This window comes from Idiotropiscis lumnitzeri, chromosome 14 (assembly GCF_059441095.1).
Source record: "Idiotropiscis lumnitzeri isolate Australia: NSW breed Sydney's pygmy pipehorse chromosome 14, RoL_Ilum_1.0, whole genome shotgun sequence".
NCBI lineage: Eukaryota > Metazoa > Chordata > Actinopteri > Syngnathiformes > Syngnathidae > Idiotropiscis > Idiotropiscis lumnitzeri.
This window is the reverse complement of record NC_142404.1, coordinates 6,415,038-6,438,990: the sequence shown is the minus strand read 5'-3', so window position 1 is coordinate 6,438,990 and position 23,953 is coordinate 6,415,038. Positions and strand designations below refer to the sequence as shown.

Here is a 23,953-nt window from a genome sequence, read left to right as displayed (position 1 = left end):
AATTGTGTATATGCGTTTTTTTTAAACCCCAAAATGTTTTACATTCCATACTAATGTACACTTTCTTCGTCAGATTCTATGTCAATAAAATCATTGTCCCTTAGCAAAGCTAAATTGATTAAAATATATTATTTTGAGACCTATCATTGCGGAGATCTCAAAACTCAGTCCTCTGTGGTGCAAAATAGTGCAAATATTTTTGATAAGATTATAAACATTTAATGAATGATTGAACCTCTTCGTCATGATGATGTCAGCCATTTACATGTTCCGCTCTGAGAGCGTCTGCTAAATTGCTAATGTAGCCGTCGGATTATTTTATATCTAGATACGTATTGATTGAAAAAATGTCTACTCATAGCTGCTGGCTCTTCGCCCTAACGCGGTTCTAGCCAGACTTCTCTTACACCAAAGCACTTATTTTGGGCCTTTCCCAACTCTTTATTTCAGTCTAGCGATTAGCACGCTTAGCGACTCCTCGTTCGCCTCTTGGTTAAAATGCTACTTGTTAGCGGGATAGTTTGTTGCCAGTAAACAGCCAATTAGAATTAGCCCTCGTGTCCGATTCCTGATTGGTAAAGAAACGTGGCACAGTTATTAATTGGCATTTTGTACGCGTAGAGGAGAGAAACCGCAAGCGTAAAATACATTTTCTGCGTAGGTGTGGAGGGTGTTATACATGCAAAACACATTTTTGCACCCACAAAACATGCTTTTGTACGGGGTATTCCACATTACGTACACGCAAAACTCATTTCCGTACGCGGTATTTAACATTACGCTTACGTTACCATTGCATTTGGTATTAACCGTCGTTTATAACTAGACACACAGATGAGTTCTCTTGTGAGCTGAGGACAATGGAAAGCCTGACATGCATCTGTGCTACAACGATGAGAGCACATCCACGGGTCTTTGGGATGGCGGACTGCTCCAACCTACTGTTTTCTTGACTTACTTTCTCGAGAAAATAGATGGAATGACCTCACTTTCCGTTACCCATTGAGCGAAAATTGCACCCAAAAGCTGCACAGTGTGGCATTTTGACTCCTTTTTGCTGATGCTAGACGTTGGCAATTGTTTTCCTTTGCTCCACGGAGGGCAGCAATCATCACGTCATCATCTCAGAATCCATTGCACAAGCAAAAAGATGGCCGCTGCTATTTATCAAATTATGTTGTAAATAAACAAATTTCTTTCAAACTTACAATAAATTATTATATATTTCAATGTGATTTAATAGTTGAGGCCAGTGGTTGTATTTTGAGACCCTTTTGCCGTGATGGCGGGGGGTTCCTTTTAAATACCAACAAATCAGGTGCAAATTGTTGGGGAATTGTGTTCATCCTAAGAGGTTGGTGTAACACTTTGACACATTTTAAATGGGCATAAAATATGTAGAGAATTTGCCAGCCCCTAATATGGAAGACCTTCCATTTCATGCGTTTAACATTATCAACGCTACGGTTGTTAACATTTGTCATTGGAAATGGCAAAAGCAAACGTGCTGCGTCTCCATCACACTATTTAACTTTGCTAATGAGACCGACGTAAAGCAGCTCAATGCTAGCTCATACTGTAATTGCTCACAATCCCGCAAAACTACACCAGTGCAATGTTCCTTCTAAGTTACGTGTGAGGAATTGTGCATTGCACTCACACTCTCAGCGCACACGATGACGCGCAACACGCACACACACACGCACGTGCACACACACATACACGCATACAAAACGCTGCAGGCGACACTCGGACCGCTCCATTCAGGACGTCCGAACATGAGCGTAGTTTATGAGCGCCTTAAACGAGGCTCTTCCACACGTTTCAGAGGTCAGGTGACAAGAAATGTTCCTGTTTCATGAAATGGGGGACCATATTTATAAAAATCGGGGCCGACAATTTTTATGAATAAGACCAGAGGGTCGAGGCTGGAACTGTAGCGGAAGGCGGGGGACTGAACAGCAAAAAAGGGTCGAGTGCCCCGCTCTGATAATGCCTACAACCAGTGTGCTAAAATTAATGTAAAAAAAAAATTATGGCTTTTGGTAGGAGTAAACATTTTTATGGAAAGACGTAAATTCATATATTCCCAGCTTCGGTGTGCACCCTCCTCTCTTAGTTTAGCTCGAGTCTTCTTATCAGGCTACACCACATCTTTCAACTAATTTTAAAGCCATCACTCCTCCTCTAGAAAGATTGCCTATCTAATCACAGCGCTGGCAGATTGCTACAGAAGATAAACAATATCCTCAAACACAACGCCGGAATATGTGCCTTCTTATATCTCGTCAGACTTAAGCGTAGTGAACATCTCAAGGACCGACTCCACAAGTGTGTTTCTTTGTTTGGCTTTTTATGTTTTTATGCAGTTATTAAAAGTTTTATGCAGTTTGAGCTCGGTGCAGATACATTTTTAGTTTTATCAATGGAACAAAAAAACAAAAAAAAACAAAACTTACCCTCTGTGCTGAGTCCAGGACTGGAGGTGAACTGAGCCACATCCACAATTTTGACAGCAAACTGCTGCCCCGTCTCTCTGTTGATGCATCTCCTCACCACACTGAAGGGACCCCTGAAGATGACATTGAGGAAACTTTATTACAACTAAGCAATAATGGCAGAAGATTGACTACAAATGGATCGGCCACTTTGACAAAAATTGTCGCATCGGATCCATAACAGAAGCGCTGGCATTTATTTGCTTCAGTTTTTACATAGTACTTTGTGAAACAGGGCATTGCTGCAACTATGAGTAACGTGGCAGGCCACAGCTCTATAATTAGATGCAGTGCATATTAGATGCATATTACAATCTTGGCCTGGTAATATGACAGACTTACTCTCACTCCTGGTTTCTGTGTGAGAAGAAAAAGTATATCAATACCAGAAATTCAATGAAGGATCTGATGTGGTTATTTTGCAGGATCTCTGCTGACTACAACCGGCTGTTGTCACCAGTTGATTCACTGCAACCAAAAGTCACAGCACTACAAAATCATTGCGCTAAATAAGACCACAGTGTTTGTGCAGTGGAGCTGACATGAAGATATTTGTCCCGTTTGACGGCGGTGTTTCACGGCTCGTTAATGTGAGGTCACTGACATTTCAGAAGGCTGAGCGTCCACTCTGCTTGTTTTGTGGCACATCGACATACCGAGAGGCTGACTTCTCGCTGAGGCCGCAACAGTCAATGGACTTTCTTATGGAGTAATATCCCATTCAGTCGATGGGGATAAAACACAGAAGAAGGTGGGGTTTCACAACAAGGCGGAAGCTTAGGGTTACAGAACGATGGAGAAAAAAATAAAGCTCACCATAATGGGCAAAAGGGCTTAAAAATGGCCTGATGGTACCATGGAATTCAATTCAAGTCATCTTATAAACTACAAATAAACCACACAGTGGCCTGAAGGACAAAAGAGCAGGCGACAAATGATGTCAGAAATGCACATTGAGCCATCCTTCTCTTTCAGCTTTTAATTACCAGAATGTATCCCAGCATGCATTGGGAGGCATCGAGCATATCAGTAAGTACACACGTTGCAAAAAATGTATTTGAGTTGATACACAAGAGCCCGATTCAATTCGATTTTCGATTCATGATTCACGGAAATTGATTTTGGATTCAATCAAGGATTTCACACAGGACTTTTACAAATGTACAAAGTTCTTGCTGTAACTAGGACCATTAGTAAATATAGTAATACATTAAATTAAGAAGTGAAATTAATCGTGTACGTTTTATTTAAGATGACCTGACAATAAATACGACTACCTTCATGCTTGCTGGCGCGTTTTGATACGCAACTTTCGCAAAGGGACGAGATCTCATGTAAATTTATGGAAGGAAAAAAACCACATTATTAAAAGTAGCGATAATGGTGTTACAAATGGATATCAGCGTATGAAAAGGAAAATCGATTAAAATCGATATGTCGATTTTTTAAACCCGGTCATAATTGCAATGTGAGTATACACATTACCACCTGTCGCAACGCAGTCATGAAGCTATTTATGGAAGGATGAGAATGGGCTTTATGTTCTAGAATCTTAGCACTTTAGCTCACATGTATTGTTCATCATGTCAATTACATTATTTGGCAGGACAGCAGTAAAACATCCCTACCAAACCAATAATTGGTCAGACACAATTTTAGAGGCGATTCCCAAGGCAGTATTTTAGGCCCACTCAATTTCTAAAAAGGTCGAGCCCATCAAATATTTTTGGGAAAAACTGACATTTCCGGTAATAACTAGAACAACGTAGACCCAACATGTCCTCTCTCAATGACAACACGAGTGATTTCTCGACTCACATTTTGAGTGGAGTTTCCCAGGGAAATTTTTCAGGCCATTAATTTTCAAAAAGAAAAGTTACTTTTGCACCAAATTCACATCGATAATTTGAATCCTAAAACCCAAGAAAAAAATTCTGTGATGAACTTGAAGCTGAGTAGGTCCTCTCTCATGTCCAACATTGGTGACTCACGACATGTACAAAAAAATCCCACAAACATGTTGCATAATCTCGTAGAAAGTCTTGCCTGGGGAAAGCGTTTGAGTTCCAAAGAGGGAACAACACCACCTCTCCTTTCATTTTTCAACTCAGGTATAATTATGTCCATATATTTACATTCGTAAATCTCTAAGGTTTGGTACACAAGCAGTGCGCCAGTGTTTATGTGTGATTTCGTAGCTGAGGAAAACGGGGGTTGTCTCTGTACAGAAATACAGACTGGTGGAACAGATGGCAATCAAGCTAAAGCTGCTTAGCATCAGAAGGGTGAGGTGCGACGGAATCATGCCCAAACCTAACACATGCACAAACACACACAAACAGAATAGACATGCATGCTCCGGCCACTTCAATAGGTACGCCTGCGCAAACAAATGGGATCGCATAGAAAATAAACTCAATGTGTATCCATCACTGCTCATCCAAACTAGTCATCAACCATTAGGCAAAAAAACGCAAAGTACATGAATATGCATTATTGTTATATTTACATAAATCAACACATGCTGTAAATTATGGATTTTGGTGACATTGATCAGGAAGACAACTGATTTACTAACTATTGATAGTATTTAAGGGGCTTGGCGTGTACCACCCATAAGGGTTCTTATTAGTAATGCGGTCATGTCCATGTTATTATCTCGCCAGTCCAGTCTGACCGCCTTTGCAAACCCCAGACACAGGGAGGAAAATGTCACGCCTCACTTGCTTGCGGTTAAACCTAACACAACCACCACCTACGCAACACCTGGGATGAGGTGAAAGGATGAATGGCAAAATGTGTTGGGATTTGGAAAAATTACGGGTGTTTAAACATATATGAAATGAAGTGTCTGAATAAAGAATGTCAAAATGTGTTTAAGTAGGCCTGGGGACCAAAGCACCACTTTAAACTAAAAAGGGAGAGATAGACTGCGCCCAAGCTACGTTGTGACACAAACATGTCATAACAGCGCTTTTAAAGACTGAAATGTAAACATTTTTCAAGGTCCAGCATTGACTATTGCATCATCATCCTGCATCTTGCGACAAGGACCAGGCGAGTCACTTAAATGTATTTGACGAGTGACAACCAACATACGAGCAAATAAAAACAAAAATGAGTCAATAATCGAACTGACAATTATGCCATTATTGACTGCATTCTTGTACACTTGTAATAGAGAGCCCTACACTTTAAAATAAATAACTAAATAAAATTCCAACCTTCTAGCGGAAATATTGAAGTGGAAAAGCTGATGGCAGGGAGAAGTGAAAAAAAAAAATCGATTTTCCTCTTCATAGCCTGATATCGATTCAGAAAACCATAAATCAATCCTTTCACTATGTCTTCCTATAAAATGAATGTCTTCTCCCGTCACGAAAGACCTCGTCACTATGTGAGAATAGCGACTCATAACAAAATGGCTTGAGCACCAAAATCATCTCCAACAAGGCAAATGTCCTGAAACTTTTTGGGTTTTAAAAAATACAAATACAGAAATGAACAGAAGATTTGTGAATATATTCCATATGAAAGAAAAATTGGTACTGCGTGGAATCATTAACTTAATCGAAAATCAACCGAAGTGAATTGTAAATGTAATCGAATCAGGCCCATGGGAATCGATTCAAATCGATTTTGGGAATCTGAAATGATGCCCAGCCCTACTGGCGAGAAAACGTTTTGCAAATGAATATGGTGTTCAGTCAGAGTCAGAGTCAGCACGAATCAGCCTTTGCCAGGCCATCGCCGAGCTGTCACGGAGCAATTAATTGAATCAAAGCGTGAAATATGTTATTTCACCATCGCAGGGTGATCGACTTACAACAAACCCTGGAGGGCAGAAGAAGAACAGTGCTTAACTCTATGGGAGATGTCACGCAGCATGCATGCACGGACAGATTTGACGGAGTGCCCACATTTTCAGGTTTCTCCAACCAGAGTGTGTACCTGGCATGAGGGTTTGTAAATGACAGATCAGAGAGGGCAGAAGAATGTGAGCGACACAAAAAAAGATGCAGCTGTGCACTTTTTCTGACTGATATATATATATCCTGACCAATGATATTGGTCAGAAATACAACAAATTGGATGTATGTAGGCGTGGGCCGATATTAAATTCTGACCGTATGACGGAAGAGCAAAACAGCTTTTTTATCCATTGAACCCAATTTATTTTTGTATTATGTTAAATTTAAATACATTATAAATGTTAACCTTCTGTTTTATTTTTTCCTGAGTAACTGTCAGTGTCCTATTACTGGTGAGTTATTTTTGGAACAGATTCGTGGGCTACTCATGTCATTAGGGCTAACTAGTACCTGCTGGCAACATGCCCCCCCCCCCCCCCCCCTGAGAACGCAGCACACATAGAGCAAAAAGGCATAGGTAAGTATGCTCGAGTTAGCACTTTAGCGCTATCATCTCCCTCTTTACTTCCTCTCCCTCACTGTAACTGCTCAACCCTCCCTATTTTGCTCGCCGAGAAGGAAGAAAGAAAAACAGTGACTTGCCACTCATTAACTTGAGGCAGCTCATTTACTCAGTTCTACAAGCAGTCAATCATACTGTGCATTGCTTAGAAGCCCCCCCCCCAAAAAAAAAATAAGAGAAGAGCATATTACCGGTGATGGACAGTATAAGCGCTTATTCATACCTTGACATTTTAAAACCATAGCAAACCGTCAAACCGATAATTGGCCCATGCCTTCAAGTTTTAGTTTCTTCACAAAGTAACATCACCACTTCTGGGCTGGGCATGCTAATTATGTTTACAAACGACACGGTTTGACCACAGCTGTTTGTATGTGTAATTTTGTCGTCATGAAAACATAAAATGCATCAGAATGTTTTTGTCATCGCCGTTATGATTTTACACAACACAGTGATTGTGATGCTTAAGCTAATGACTTTAGAAACGATTCTCCAGGGAAGTGAACATTTACTGTACTGCTAAGGAGTACAGCGAAGATGCATTACATACGTGAAATACTACACAAAGATTTAAGCTGACGAAAGGTTTTCGAAGGACAGTTTTGGATAAGACAGGAGTAGAAGCAGTTGGTTTCTTTATAAAGACAAATTGCCTACTGCTGGTCTGGCATGCGTATGACTACAAAAACGCAAAGGCATTTTTTGGTTTGTTTTTACTTGGTTGTTGCCATGCAAATTTTCCTTTAGACCTTGTTTCTTTCATCTAAATAACAGGCTTCACGAGGCCCAGTGTGGCCAACTTCTCAATATCCCTCCTGCAGGACGACAGTATGAAACAGCTGGAGTGTATGAGGGGGGAAAAGAGGGGAGGGGGGGCAAGTGTGTGAAAGTGTCAGTGAAACGCAGTCAACTCAAGAGGTGGAAATGGACGTCTTGGAAAAAAATGGTGGTTATGTGGAGGAGGCTTTCTGGCTTTGACGAGGGCTCAGCTGCATACAGCGTTAAGCCATTAGAGCTCTGAATGGAAGTCAGCTGCATGGGGCCCATTCTGATGACGCTTGCATTTTAGTAGCGTCCCGTACTGAGAGAGCAGGAAGCCAGAGTGAGAGCAAGAGAGAGAAAAGTAAGGGCAGAAATGAAAGCAGAGGAGCCTCCTCTTCTTAGTCTTATCCAACATTAAAAGAAGCTTTAATAGCAATATTAGTCAAGGACGCAATATGTCCGCTGCTATCTCAAGGCTGAAAGGTGGCTGTTAAACACGAGCAGCGCACATCTTAGAATGAAATACAGCCCAATGTCAAAGATTGGTCCATACTAATAATATTTTAATAATAAATCCAACGATAACCTCAAGCCAGATGGTTGTTTGGTCCTTTAGTTATCACATGAATCAAGAATGAAACCCATCCATTTTTGGGACAGTTGGCCCCATGCTTGGAAAAAAAAAAAGTGAAATGGAGTTATTTTGCCATTTTAATTTATTTTCAAGTAAATATTGCGTAAATCTAAATGACAAAATTCTCTCACTTGAATGATTTACTAATTAAATCTGTGACGGGGAACTGGTGGAGATGGTCATGGAGCAGATCCATCCATATTTTTCTATTCACCATACTTGGGAGCACATGGTCAACCTCACCTAAATGGAAAGTGGCTTCGATTTTTAGTCCTGCTATAATCGAATGAAACATTTTGCAGACGCACGGATTGAAAGAGCCAATCAAGATCAAATAATAGTTCACTTCCATATGCCATATTTCACACCCAAAAAAGCAACGCAAAGTCCTTTAAAGAGATGGGAACATGCTATACTTGATGAGAACGAGGAAAAGAAGCATCCCTACTAAACAGAAAGAATATTGGCCTGTGGTTGAAATTGTATTGTATGGTTTGGTTTGGTTGAACATTTAGGCATTTTCTGTTTTGCCGGATGTGATGTGATACTGGTGCTCTATGTGAGTTAAAGCAGCAGTTTTTGGACATTTAATGCTTACTGTAACAGCTTGGATAATTTCTGTAAACCTGTTTATTTTATTTTATATTTTGGTCAATAGTGTAATGCATAGATGACAAACTCAAGGGCCGGGGGCCAGAGCTGGCCCACGACCTCATTTTATGTGGCCCACGAAGGACAAATCATGTGCGTCAACTTCCTGTTTCGAGCACATTTTCTTCACTGGAGAGATTGCCATTTATTTGTGACCAATCTTCCCCTTTTAAAAAATAGTCGAAAAATTGTTGAACAAACAGTTACTTTCCATCGATTTGTTACGTGTATTTGATAACGTAAGGTGATCATACATTGATATACGTTCACAGTCATAACGGCCCTCTGAGGGAAACCAGAACTACGATGTGGCCCGTCCACAAAAAATGAGTTTGTCACCCCTGCTGTACATGGTCTAACTGGGAGGAAAAAAAACAGCTTAATACAAGCAGGTAAGATTTCAACAAACATAACACAGGCCCGTGGGCTTGTCTGGTACCCGCTGGCAACAGGTTTCCCCCCCCCCCCCCCCTTCGGACAATGCACATGTAAATAGACAGAGCAAAAAGGCATCATTATGTTGAAGTTAGCACGGTTGCTCTAACGTCTTCAACTTGAACTGGAATGTAAAAAATAAAAGCTTAATGCACCTTTGCAAGATTTCAACAAACATAATAAAATGTAAAAAAAAAAAAAAAGATCTGGGCAAGTTGGCAATATTATCAGCCCCCAAAAATGTTTAACTGTTAAGTAAATGAACGAGCTAGCAGAGTAAAAGTTATAGACGACCTTTACTCGCTCACTTCATGATCGTAAGCGCTTAAGGACCGCCACTGTGTCGCGTTACGCCATGAACTGCAGCTGACCTGACAAGCGGGAGGAGTCGTTATGGCTTACGACTTTACAATGTGTCCAGCGCAACCAACCATGAGTCCCGAAAATGTGGCTGAACCCCCACTATGGAATGTTTGCAAGTGTAACATGTGGGAATTTACAAGGGTATCAAAAAGACATGGTACCTGGTACTGCCTTGTCGTGTGTTTTAGTGTAGCAAAAGGCGATTTGCAGCTAAGCGCCTGCATTCCCCTTCCCGCTGCATCAATCACGCTGCATCTCATTCGGTAAATGTCAGCGGCGTTTACGACACAAACACACATCCACAGATGCACACAAAGGGCCACATGCCTCAGCGCGCAAAAGATGACTTAAGAGCATGTTTCAAGCTTCGATTCCATGCATTCGCATCTTTTAAATGACATTTCTTTCCGATTCAAATCATTTTTGGTACAACACGAGCTTTTACAGCACTAAGGCAAGTACAAATATATCGAGTTGCACACCTCCAGTGTAGTACCATATTGCGCTGCAACATGCCGGGCAGCGCTGAGGTCGACTGGACGCGGCGCAGCGAGAATACACGTGTGAACTTGTACTCGCCATGCGTTGCGGCTCCATGCCGGTTAAAGTAGCACACGTTTGAGTGTTAATAATCACTGTGACATCTAATTCCGATTAGTGCCCTCTCTATGACATTTGGAGACTCTCATCAGATGGAATTACATGGTCTGGCAGAACATTTTGAATATTAAAAAAAAAAAAAAAAAAGACGTCAAATTCTCTTAAGTTTCTTTTGTCGGTTTTACAGTTAACTTCAATTTAGCGTGACAAACGGATGAAATCACACTTTGGTCACTTTTTCAAGAAGTGAGCAAACAAGACAGTGATAACGGGTTCCGAGTAATATTTAATCAGTGTAGCTATGATTCTGCCCTACGATCAATCAAATCATTTTGTACTCAAAATATTTTTTGATTCAAGTTTGAATGTTAATTTTAATAAACTTGTATTTATTTTTCACTCCTGCCTCAACATAAGGCCCGTGATCTGATTGGCTATCGCAATAGGCTATCAACTATAAAAGCTCCCTTGCGCACACAGAACAAACGGCCGCACGATTGTATCTGAAGACCTCGGACGAATAGGACGTGCTACTGATATGAGATCTGCTTGGCAACACAAGCTAGCTGAATTCTGATTGGATAAAAACTCTTACCTAAAAATGCAACACTAGGATATGATATACAATACAATACATCCATCCATTATCTGTACCGCTTCTCCTCACTCGGGTCGCGGGGGTTCTGGAGATTATCCCAGCTATCTTGGGGCAGTAGGCGGGGGACACCCTGAACTGGTTGCCAGCCAATTGCAGGGCACACATAGACAAACAACTATCCGCGCTCATACTCATTTGTAGGGGCAATTTGGAGTGTCCAATCAACTGGCCATGCATGTTTTTGGAATGTGGGAGGAAACCGGAGTACCCGGAGGAAACCCACTCAGGCACGGGGAGAACATGCAAACACCACACAGGAAGGCCGGATACGGGATCGAACCCACGACCTCTGCACGGTGAGGCCACCGTGCCAGTCTGTCACCGTGGCGCCCACAATACAATATAACTTTATTTATATCGCGCATTTCACAACAGCTGACATCAATGTGAAGAATGATTTCTTGATTATGTTAGGCCAGCAGAGATGGCCTTGAAGGCCTTGTCCGCCCGCCACTGGTTTTTAAGATGACAAAATGCGTTCAGATTTAGCAAGAAAGGAAAACGACTCGACAAGACGGTTGACGTGTAAAGCACTTGCAAATGCAGAACGAAATGTAACTGTCACACGACAATTTGCCAATGCATATTGACCGGCGCCATGACATCACAAACAGCAAAAAACCTAAAGAAACAGCAGCGGGGGCTCTCTATCTTCGCAGCCTAAAAGTGACAAGGTCTCTAAAATGTTCACGTCAACTTAAGACCATGTCATTTCAAGTGTTATGTGTACAAAAAGACAGCATAGTGGAGCCAAACAAGAAAACAAATGATCAAGAAATAGCCAGATCCTAAAGAATTGTATTCCGCTATTTTCCTGCATGCTTCCCGTTGTCTGTATTCCTTCTCCCTCATTCCTGGTGGCACTCTGCTTATGTAAGGAAGCAGAGCTGGGGGCGGCTTATTTATGTTCCCATGGGGATTAAGGCAGCTGTCGGGACAAGGCCGCACCAGCAATGCTCGCTCACAGTGTGCTAATATAAACACACACATATATATATACAGTAATACACACATATGTACAGAAGAAGGTGGCAGTCTGTGACTCAAGTCAGCTGCACAGTAGAAAATGTAGGCTTGAACACAACACGTTCCAGAACGCTGGTTGATCCTATTTGAAAGAAAAAAACTATCAGTTGACACCAAAGAACACTTTGCGTGATCTACTTCTGAAAGATGACATAACCACTTACAAGCAACACACTTGAAAATAATTATTTTTCCCCCAATATTTAAAACAAAAATAAACAAAATGAAAAAAAAAATCGAATTAACAAAAGAAAAGGACTTAACAGTGAGGGGGGGGGACATGGCGGCAAAAAACAAAAGAAAACAAAAAAAGATGACTTGAGGTACAGAGAACAAAAGAAGGATGAGAAGTGGTGGTGGTTAACGATGAACAGCTGTGACAGAAAGTCCCACTGTGGTCTGTGAGCACAGATTCCTCCTTAACCTCCTTTTCAACCTCCCTGTGCAACCTTTGCTGCACTCGCAAGTCTCAGACAAGGCCTCAAGCACGACAACCACCTACGGGGGAACTCCAAAGCGCTTCATGCACTCAGCCCGACTACATCATTATTATTTTTATTTTAGTCCAGTCAGCATGCCAATTGTTCGGGCAATGTGTTTGTCATATAGTTGTCAAAGAGATTCATACGAAGAAGGAATTTATATGATAAGTTCCTTCCTATTTACTTTCACATTCACATCATACTGGGACTAGAACTACTTCCTGCTTCTGTGTCTAAGCATTATGGGAAATGTAGTGAGACCGAATACGAGCGGAGTGTTTCTGGTGGCGCCTTTCCAATGTTACAATGTGGAACCGTGAGATTAAGTTGGCCCAAAGTTACCCCTGAAAAAATGTATTCCCTGCCGCAGGAGCGCGCATGTGAAAGTGGTGCAAAACTACTTACATATTTTCATTTAAAGACATGAAGACACACTTTCATGTGTTTTTTTTGTTGTTTTTTTTTTTTTTTTTTTTTTTTTTTTGCTTGCATTCTGCAAATCGATAGCTGCCTGGAGAACAAAAGAAAGAAATTATTGACTGTACTCACTCAAATTCAGCAGTTGACTCAAGGTGCGTTCAATGACAACGCACATAGTTGGACATCTCAAACATCCATAGAAATAAGCATTCAATGCACCAAATTTCAATGACTTCCACGTGAGCACATTGCAGGTGGTACATTTCAGAATGCATTTGACATACATTTGGCACACTTAAAACAAAACAATCGCATGTCAGCTCATATTGCTGGGGTACAAATGTTTTGGGCGGAAACTACATTGCATTGACTTGTTTAACATTAGCTAAAGTAATCACACATCCACAAGTCACTAGACTGACTAGTCATTCAATTTGTTACAAATAGTTTTGTGGAGAATTTATTGCATGGGTTATTTTCAGCTGAATTGTAGCGGTTTTTAATTAATCTGGCTACCCGAGTATTTTTATTTTTATTACTACTTCGAGTAATACTACTCCAAGAATTTTTATCTCGGTGACCTGTTTCTACCATTTTGGAGTGATTTTAAGTACAATTTGCACTGGTGTTTCCAAATTTTTATTATCACCCTCACTATTGAGTCACAGCCAACAGAGAAAACTATCCACCTATTTTCTACATCAGCTATCAAGTTCAGGATTGCAGGGGAGACAGACTTCGTAGCTGATTTTCGGCGAAAACCGCACTATACCCTGAAGTAGACATGGGCCAATATTGGATTCTGATGGTCTTTTATTTTTCAACAAAATATAAAATATTTGGTCCAAAAGAAACTTGTACAATGTGAAGTTGAAATAAATGTTAACTGTTTTCATTCTTCTTAGTATGTCACAGTGTCCCATCACTTGTGACCCATTTTTAGGACAGACGCGTGTGTTACTCATTGTGTCCTCAGGGCCAACTAGTACTTAATGGCACTTTTTCTTTATTTTTAAGGATAATGCACATTAATCAGAGCAAAACGACATTCGTATTTGCAGCGACTCATCCCCTCCTCCGTGCAGAACTGCTCTCCCTCCCCTCTCTGCTCAACGAGAAGGAAAAAAAAAATTTGAGGCAATTGCGTTCAAAGAAGTGGCTCGTTTAGGCAACTCGGCAAGCAGCCAATCGCATTGTGCCCTGCTTAGAAGTATTGTCAAAAAAGAAAAGAGACGCTCATTAGCGATGACGGACAGTAGTGGCGGTTCTTGAAACCTTGACTTTTTAAAACCCTGGCAAACCCTCAAACGGTGAAAAGGCCCACGCCTATTCTGGAGTGGACAACATTTCACACTTTTATTTCACGAGTTGCAAGGAATCAGATAAATGAACCACTTCAATGTAGTGGTGATGTAGTCAGTGACTTAAAGGAAACCTAATGACCTAAAAAGCCTGTTCTATTCTGGGTAAAGTGCTGTGGAGTGAGCATGCGTCCCATGCCAGAGACGTTTACTTGCTTGTCTGTTGACAGAGAGGGAAGGCATCAGGAGTGCATTTCCCGCCCGTCGCCCACGCAGTGAGTGGCCAAGTCTACCGGTGGCTGAGAGGAGGGGACTTCATCTCCCAACTCTGCACTCATCCCCGAGACTCTGATGCTCAGTGACACGTTCAAAAAGAAGCAATATTGTGAAGGATGCATCAATTAACCCAGATTCAGTCAGCATGAATCATCCGGGAGAAAATATGTGTTCATTGATCTATGTGGCCGTGAGTTTGTGTGCTAGTAAATGTGGATGCTAGTTCACTCACTGTATGTAAATTGTTCATGGAATGAGTGTAGCCGAATCAATGAAAGCATATTTTTTTAAAGCCATGGTTAAAATGCAATTAAATTTGCCACCAGAATTGTACTTCCTTTAATTCGAACAGGTTTACAGAAAATCCATTGTTACTGTATCGTAACTTGGTATTGAAAGATTGTATCAGTCTTGCCTTTTTCGCATCAAATTGTAACATTCCAAAAAGTGATCTGGCTTTGTATCGTTACACCACATTTTTCGATTATTTATATTTCTATCATTATACAGTAATTACTGTGTAAAGACAGCTTTCCTGTGAAAGCTGGCCAATAATTGTCTGTGGTGTTTTTTTTTTCCAAAATACGTTGGAAAAAAACATTACATTTTCATTATGGCTCATTTTCTTAACTATCGTATGCCACAGTCTCCACATTTTTTTTTTTTTTGCACTGCTCTGTTTTAGAAAATGGAGCCGATCAGGTACTCTTGAAAGAAAAGAAAAGACAAGTAGGTGGAAGAAAATAATATAATGCCATTACATAATTTGTGCAAAAGTTCACCATTACTCGATTTACATATACACTACTCACAAAATGTTAGACACATCAAACACCTGTTGTGAATTTTGCGGTTTCTCGCCTTTTTATTGTAGAACTGTAAGTTGCGCAAACAGGACTGAAACACTGTACAGTTTGACGTGCATTAAATAACTGAGTGGTTTGTTTGATGACGTACTTTGCAAAACATAAATTCAGCGTTTGGGCTACTTTGAGGCATGTGGCGTGGGTGCTGAGGCTAGGTAGTGCTTGCAAAAAAAAAAAAACACTGAAAGCAGCAGACGCCACAAAAGTGGGCAAACATGGTGCAGGTTAAGAGGTTAGAGTGGCAAATTACTTTGTTTGAATGAACGCTAAAAGGTCTGTGGGAGGCCGAAAAAATTTACATCAGGTGAGCACCAATGATGAAGTAGAAAAGTGAGATGATGATAAGACAGAAAAAGGGCAGTCAACCGATGGATGCTGCCAAGCGGGAGGAGATGTAGGAAGCGTTAAAAAGTGGGGAGAAAAAAAAAGGCCAGAGGAAGAGAGCAAAATCCTCCAGTCCAATCCCCTGAGTGTTTTTGAAATTTGAGCCAAGTGTGAGATTTGCTGCCGGATGCTTTTTCAAGACAGTCTGCAAGCAGCTAGGAGGTCTACTCCGGATTAACTGTCTGATTTGTTGCCTATTTTTGGATTACGTATCCAATCAGCCGTCTCCTTAAATGTACACAGACTAATTAAGGAAAGAGTCCTCAACTCCATAGTTTTGTTTAGGGTCATTCCATGCCAAATCATCCAAAAAAGTAAATAAAAAAAATAAAAAATCTGAAAATTATAACCAAGCACATTTTCATTTGAATGAAACTTGCTTTATGTGTTGTAAGTGATGGCACAACACTAAATCTCAAATTTTAGGTAAATGAGAGCAGTGATTTGGCAAAAAGGGGCGTGGCCAACTTCCATTGAACCCTGATCTCGCAGGACCTACTGGGTCACATTTCCTCCATGAGAAAGTTCTAAGGTGAAAACTCATTCATAAAGAAGGGGGGGGGGTTACGATTCTACTCAATACCAGAAGGCATTTTTGAACTCCTTCGTTTTGTATTGATTTCTCCAAAACCAATTCATAAAATTTAAAATGCAAGCTAATATAAATTGCCTGATTAAAAAAAAAACATAAATTGAGCTTGTTCTTGAAAAATGGAACATCCCGCCTGGATGATCCATTTAATTAGATTGCCTGCCTTCCAGTGCGCAAGCCAAACAGAAATAAAAGTATTTTTTATTTTTATTTCTTTATTATTTGATCAATATTCAGGCCTAGAAGTATATACTTTATTGATGACTTTACTACCGTGTTAAATTAGTGATAGAGATGATGGGTTATATCTGTGTCAGCAATGGAATTCCAGTGCAGACCAATGACTCTTGTGCTTGGGTTCCCTCCTCCAGCCTACAAACATTCATATCAGGTTAATTGAAGACTCTGAATTGCCCATCGGTGTGAATTTGATTTGAATTTGTGTACGTCCGTACGTACGCTGCGATAGACTGGCGACCAATCTAGAGTGCACCTAACCTCTTGCCAGATGTCAGCTGGTATATGGTCCAGTTACCTGTTGCCCTAATAATGACCACAGCGCTACAGAAAATGGACAGATGGATAACCCATCAAGCAATTCAAACATTTTATTCCATATTTATTACCTGCAGGTGGAATGGCCTAGCGCCTTTATCCATTGGTTCATATAATATATGCTAATTTGAATAGAACTTACTGCTGAAATTGCAGCTCGACATTCATAATAACCGATAATTTCGAAAATGATTAGGTCCCCAGAGACTGGTCGTCTGCCTTGTGTCAGCGTCTTCCGTTGTATGCCCATGTGATACACTTCTACTACGTTAATGGCGCAGCAGCCCCATTAGCGCTATGCCATCATCCCACTGCTAAATCATTCATAAACTGAGGGGCCATTGCTGGATCAAAGTTTGTCCATTAAGGAAGCATTGAAAGACAAGTGGAGCCAACGCCTTTATGGGCGTGCTGCCTGCAGCTCCACTGTGATCGGGCAATTAGACGAGGCGCTGAGGGCCTGCTAGCATGCGGGTATATCCATGTACGGTATTCCTCAGAGGGTGCTAAACAATCTGAGCTCTGTAATAATGTGCTGAGATTACAATTTAAGAATTGTGAAGGATGGATTGTATATTGGCGGTGCAGGGTTGAAGAGAGCTGGAGCCTGCCCAAGGTTGTATGGATAACAGATAGCTAGAACATGCGCTATATTTACAGGACATTATGCAGCTGGCATTAGCCAAGTCTGGATTTACACTGCAGGTCTAAGCGCCCAATTCTGAGTTTGTGTTGAATCACTTTGAGTAAGATAAAAACTTTTCTCTTAGTTACATAACAGGGGGTACATGACATTTACTGCAAGTTTTAGTCAGAGAGTGCAGAGTGGGGAAATTGGTAAAAAAAAAAACATTTGGAAAAAGTAAGTGGTCTGAAAAAAAGATACCATAAAGGGACTACGTATAAAAATTTGAAAATGTGTCGAATAAAACTGCTGCCTGTGTTTTGCATAAAAAAATGTGTGAGGACAGTAAATTCAGTACATCCTCATTCCTCGGTAGGGATGCTGCAAAATTGACTGCGATGCGTCATGCTGCCATGGCGGCCCACGGTGCACCTTGGTCAGCTACGGATACACTAACGACCAAATTGAACTGAGCGGATATGGGCAGCGGGGAAATGAGCCCAAAATCTCCCTGACATGGCAGCCACTGGCCTGGCGAGAGAAGGTTGGTAAGCAAATATGTCATGCAGAGGAAACCAGAGAACTCGTACTTAAGAATTTTTATTTATTTATTTTTTTTAGCTTTGAAGGTATTATAATTTCTTTAGGGCTGTGTTTCCTAATTTTCGGTTTTGGCCAAGAAGTTTCATTTGGGTGCATCTCGAATCCTCAGTTTAAGTGTCACTCGACTGTTAGCTTATAACTTTAAGCAAAGCAGCCATTATCCCAAAAATAATTGCTGCTTGAAGTGTCCATTTTCTTTTGCAAACTATCACAGCATAGATTCAGCATGCACAATTAGAATGTTGTGAAAATACATAAGGTTTTTACTATTTGCACAATTGTTTACGCGGATGAGGCACAGGATATTTTTCTAATTAAAAAAGTGGTGTAATGTGAAAAAAAAAAACAGACGGATGATTACCAGTTCAGCATTCTTCACTCCCTCTAATTTGTTGGCTCTAGGCCTCTACCGTTTCCAGTCCAGCGCCGCATCATGGCTCAAGAAGAGGGAAATCATTAAAAATGATGCCAGTAATAAAGAGCCCGAGAGGGCTGCAACGCTGTCATTGCGGTTCAAATCAACATGATTCAGAAAAAGAAGGTTTTTAAAAAAAAAAAAAAAAAAAAAAAATACAAACAAAAGAAACTGGTCTTATTTGCTTGGCGCAGGGACGTCCTGCACTAGCGGACAAAGCGCATATTTCGATAGCAAATGAGCGACATTGGGGTAGTCACATAGCAACACCATCATCCAAACATTTCTGAGATGACCACGCACACACCATCAAGATGACCCAAAAAAAGGCAAAGGAAGGTGAAAGGAACGTTTTTCTTTGCTAAGGCAAAGGAAGGTGAAAGGAACGTTTTTCTTTGCTAAGGCAAAGGAAGGTGAAAGGAACGTTTTTCTTTGCTGGCAGTGCCGTGCATTTATTAGAGAGAAATCCATTGAAAGTCTCATTCTCACGGCAGCCAGTAACATGGTCAAAGGGTGAGTAAGTGCTCTGGATTTACAGTAATATGAGTTTGTCTCTTCAAAGATGTTGGCGTTTCAGACGGAATTGATGAGTTTGAAGGTACCGCTTTTGACTAAGCCATAACCCAGCAATGTAGGATACTGCCAGTGACGTTAGCACCAGCACCCGGTATGTCATATAAAATCCTTGGTCAATTGCCTTCAACACGGCTGGAACGAAAATGTGAGTGTGAAAAGCTTAACTGCACATCACGGAGCTGAACTCTCACACTCAAGTATAATGCTGTGATGATTCTGCTTGTAACCCAAAGAGCGGAAAATTTCAGCTTTTATAGGCAGTATCAAAGGTGCTATTGTAAAGACAATTACGGGCAACTTGAACAGGTAACCTGAGTTTTTTTTCTGAGAATGTGACATTAATTTAGAAAGTCTTTTACAGTGGAGGCCATTATTTCAGGAAATAGAGTTTATGTGTGTGCGCGTGTGAGCATGCGTGCATGCAGTCATTGTGTGTAGTGATGGTCAGCACATCATCCCGCTCGCCCGGTCATATCATCCTGCCTCATACTGCAGTCTATAAAAGTTAATGATCACGCTGAGCCACGGCCAGTAACGCACGCTTCACCTTGCATTTGTCGCGTTGCCTTTCCTTATTGCCAAAGTGCGCATGTCGTCTTACTCTCAAAAATTGCTCACACGCGCGCCCACAGTGGGAAGCGTTCAGGTTCACATGAGTCAGAGGACGGATAGAATTTTCCTCGTTGTCTCCTCACATTTCACGCACACTTCAATGGTGAGCCATCTTACGTAACATTGCTCCCAAACTTCCGCTGCAAGCGCCAGGGATGTGTGTATGCGCGTGTGTGTGATTCATTGGTCCACGAGGATCATTTCACTCATCAGCAATCACTGGCTGAGGAGACGTCCCGCACTTTTAATTCTCAACACTGCCCATAAAAATAGGACAAGGAGTCATAAAAAGACGAAATGAGAACGAGTGGGAGTGGACGGTCAAACGCTTCAATACGGTGGACACACAGGCTGCTGGTTAAATACACCTTTATGCATAACTGTCTTTATAGGCAACCTTTTATTACGAGGGATCCTTTTGAGACCGACCCGTGAGATGAGAAAATCTAGAATGTCCACAAACCACATTTTTAGAATGATTTTACTCCACCATATAACACATTTAAAGTTATGAAAACACACTACAACCTATTAAGACATCTTTTCAAGTATTCCGTATTGCCCGTTTTCACTCAGTTACTTTTACAGTCCTCAAAAAACTCACCGTTCTCGTTAAAGGGTTACTTACCCCCCCGACCAGACTCTTGCCCCACCCCCCACTAATATTTGAAAACAATGTGCAAAGGGAGTGTTGCCTGGAGGACCTTGCGAGGGGGGAGAGGGTTGGGCGTGGTCTGGCTGTAATTGATAACAGCAGTGAAAAACTACGACCGAAATCATTTCTTTACTACGATGAGCTATGCTAAATAAACAAAACAAATGCTAAACTAATAAAATCACTAACCTGGAATACAATTGTATATAAAGTAGTGATAGGCACAAATGCTTTTTTTAGGGCCGATCCCGATAGCGATTATTAGTGGTCATGGAGGCGGATAACCGATATTTGAAGCCGATATTCATTTGTTGAAAAAAGGGGTCAAAAGGTGCCAACATTTTGACAAATAAAAACTGCAAAAGTTGAGATAGTTTAAATGCCTTTAAGCACAAGTTTATCAAACAACTTCAGTGATTTACAACATGTTAAAGCTTTTTTAGAAAATGGACTACTTAGTTATTGAAGTCCAACAAAAAGTGCACGGAGCTCCCCAGGCTAAGCTACATTTCTTATGGTTAGATGAAAACGAACATCTCTTTAAAGTTTACTACGGCAACTAGTTTTCTATGACTTGTAAGTTGTAGTAGAGTGACATTTATTCAAAATTGGGCAAAGTATGTTGCCTTGTCTGTTGCGTGTGACTCAAAGTGAAAAAGCAAACGGGCAGCTTACTGCTGATTGGATCCTACCCACTGCACAAGGAACCAATCAGATGGTGCTGTGGGCGGGCCAATATGCTTTTGCAGCCACTGGCACAGGAACAGCAGAAAGAGAGAGAAGTGTGCTGGAACAAGCCAACATAAATAAATTAATATATCACCCTTGAAAGTTAAAAAAAAAAAGCCTGGTATCGGCCCCGTTCGTCTATCGCTAATATAAAGATGTTTGCAAACGCTACTAATGCAACCAAAATGCAACTGTGAGTCACGTTGCAGGGTCGCAGGCTGACTGCATTGTCAGCCATTGCGCGTTAATGTCTCGAGCCCCGCCCCCTTTCTCCAAGGAAAACCATGAAACCTGACGGTAGGAGTGATATCTAAATTATGGGACGACTTGACGACGCCATCCGGCATTTTTATGGTACAATAGACCGATAAACAAGTCCAATATGAACAGTCTCTCGGGTAAATCAGGTTATACATCACACGGATAACATGAAGCAGTCTAAAATGTCCAATATGGCTGCTGCAGGGTATGTCATTGTTTTGATACTTAATCGGCCGAAATCTTTTTTCAGGAAATCAGAGGCCATTGATTTGAGTCCTCTATACATGAATATACACATTAAAACACTTTCTCTAATGTTTCTTAATTAGACTCCTACTGTGTTGTATTTTCCCCTTGACGTTGCCTTTTAACCAATAGCCAATCTTTATTTGTTTTGCAGGTATCATCAGTTTGAAGGCTTCTGCAAACGCGGGATACCTTGAGGGCATGAAATGCTACAACAAAGACAATAAATTGCATACAAATGTGGGCCCGTAGCTAAACTGCGAATTAACAGCAAACATCACTCTGCATTTCAAAGTTGTAATCATGGGAGAACCGCTTTCAAATGTTCACACTGCCGTCACAGGAAATGCGTATCACTATCGCGAACCACATTACATTCATTTGAACATACAGTAACCCCATTTCTGGTGTCAGTGACATTGTTTGGCGCAAGTGTAGCTGAAAACTATAATAATAATAATAATTATATACCGCATTTTTTGGACTAAAGTTTCTTCGCGATAAGGAAAAAGCCCAGTGAAAAATCAACACTAACGCCCATGCCAAAGAAGAAAAACAACTGTGCATTTTACAGACAATGCCAGAAGATCTACTAGAAATATTTACAGCGACAGGGGATAGTGTCAAAGGTCACTCCGCATAATATGCGGTGAGCGGCTCTCCATTGAGTCATTGAAGCCTTAAAATCTTTATCTCTTTCTAAGGCTAAAAAGCATTAAATTATGGTGAAAAAAAACTTTGGATTTGAGTTTATTGTTACAGAATTGTACTCTCTAATTTTATTTATATTTTTTTAATTTTAAATTTTCCCCTCAAAATTCCCCCAACGTTTTTTGTTGTTGCTTTTTCCTTCTTCATGACGCATGTTTCGACTGACTACTCCGGAGGAATGTATGGTCTGAAAAATACTACACTCCACTCCACTAATGCATATTTATTTATTATTTTATTTATTTATTTATTTTTTGGCAGCCTCTCAGTCTGAGTCACCTGATTTGGAAGATCTGCAGATACAAAGTCCCGATCTGATACCTCAGGAATGGTAAGGAGAAAAAAAAAACAACATCCAAACGACAATTTTTTTTCCCAACCATGATCCCAACATTTTTACATGTCGTAAAGTAAAAAAAAAATGCTCAATTTGCACACATTGCAAATTCGTTATATACTTATACTGTCTCTGCTTTAAAAGCCTCTACTCACCAATCCACCGTTGGCCTTGAAGCCGGCACGTCAGACCGTAAAATGACTGAAGCACACACCGCAAAAGCCGACGGACACGCCAACTACTCTTGAGCTTCTGCGCATGCGTGATAAGTTGTACCCCTCCATACCATCAGTGGCAATATTCACTGCGTAGCCTTTGACGGCGATAACGTCAGTCTTTCGTGAATGAGAGTGATGACCTGGTCTTTGCGCTCTTCTGTCCAGCCAGCCATTTTGTCCTTAGAGGAGATGTGAAAATGAGCTAAGTTCATTTAGTTTTTGAGAAAAAGCTTCAATTTTTACTGCTTTTCCCGGTTTCACTTCCCATTGTTGACCAGTACACTGATTTGCGAGCTAACAGCCAATCACAGTGCTCATTTAAACCAACAGCCTAACCTGATTCTACATGTTGAATCGGCCGAACACGCCCTCCAGAAGCCCCAACAATGGCTACGACATTCCGCCATTGCTTGCTACACCAAACAGACGGCGTGTAGCAACTTTCCGATGGCCGACAGTGGATTGATGTGTAGAAACCATTACATTACCTTTTAGCCATATGTGTGCACCTTCTGGATTATTTCTTTTGCTTTACAGCCCTTAAAAATAAATGCATAAAATAAAAAAATAAAAAATAATGTAGCCATACAACCATTAAAACTATGTTTTAATTTTTTATTTATTTATTTTTTCATGGTGTGTTAATTGATTATCATACCCATTCCTACTAAAAACATGTCATATTTCATTGTAATAGTTTTGAATACTCCTGACAAAAACGTGTGTGACATCGTTGACATCGGATAGCTAAGCATTTTTTTTCCTTTGCTGAGTAGGGGCTGTCCTGAATTTACAGTGTTCGTGACATTGCCATGTGAAGTCAAACAAAAACAAGCTATCGGGGATGTTGCAGCTGTGCGCAACTCTGCTGACTCATGAGGGCCGTTTGCTTGGCCTTTCCATTTCACTGAATGCTGTACTTCTGAGGAGGACCATATCTGAGTTGTGGGCTTTATTTCTCGTTTCCTACAATCAAACCATTGGCATCTTTACATTCACATTAGCAAATATAATTGTGTGCAGATTCG

At 40.8% G+C, this 23,953-nt stretch overlaps 1 protein-coding gene across 17 annotated transcripts in view; it reads right to left on the bottom strand.

Moving 5' to 3' along the window:
• Positions 1-23,953, bottom strand: part of caska (calcium/calmodulin-dependent serine protein kinase a) — a 94,727-nt gene that overhangs the window by 46,983 nt on the left and 23,791 nt on the right. For all 17 annotated transcript variants that reach the window (XM_088314603.1, XM_088314594.1, XM_088314596.1 and 14 more), the window contains exon 2: positions 2,460-2,572. In XM_088314603.1, the coding sequence (XP_088170729.1) occupies positions 2,460-2,572 (113 nt within the window). The remainder of the gene's footprint in view (positions 1-2,459; positions 2,573-23,953) is intronic.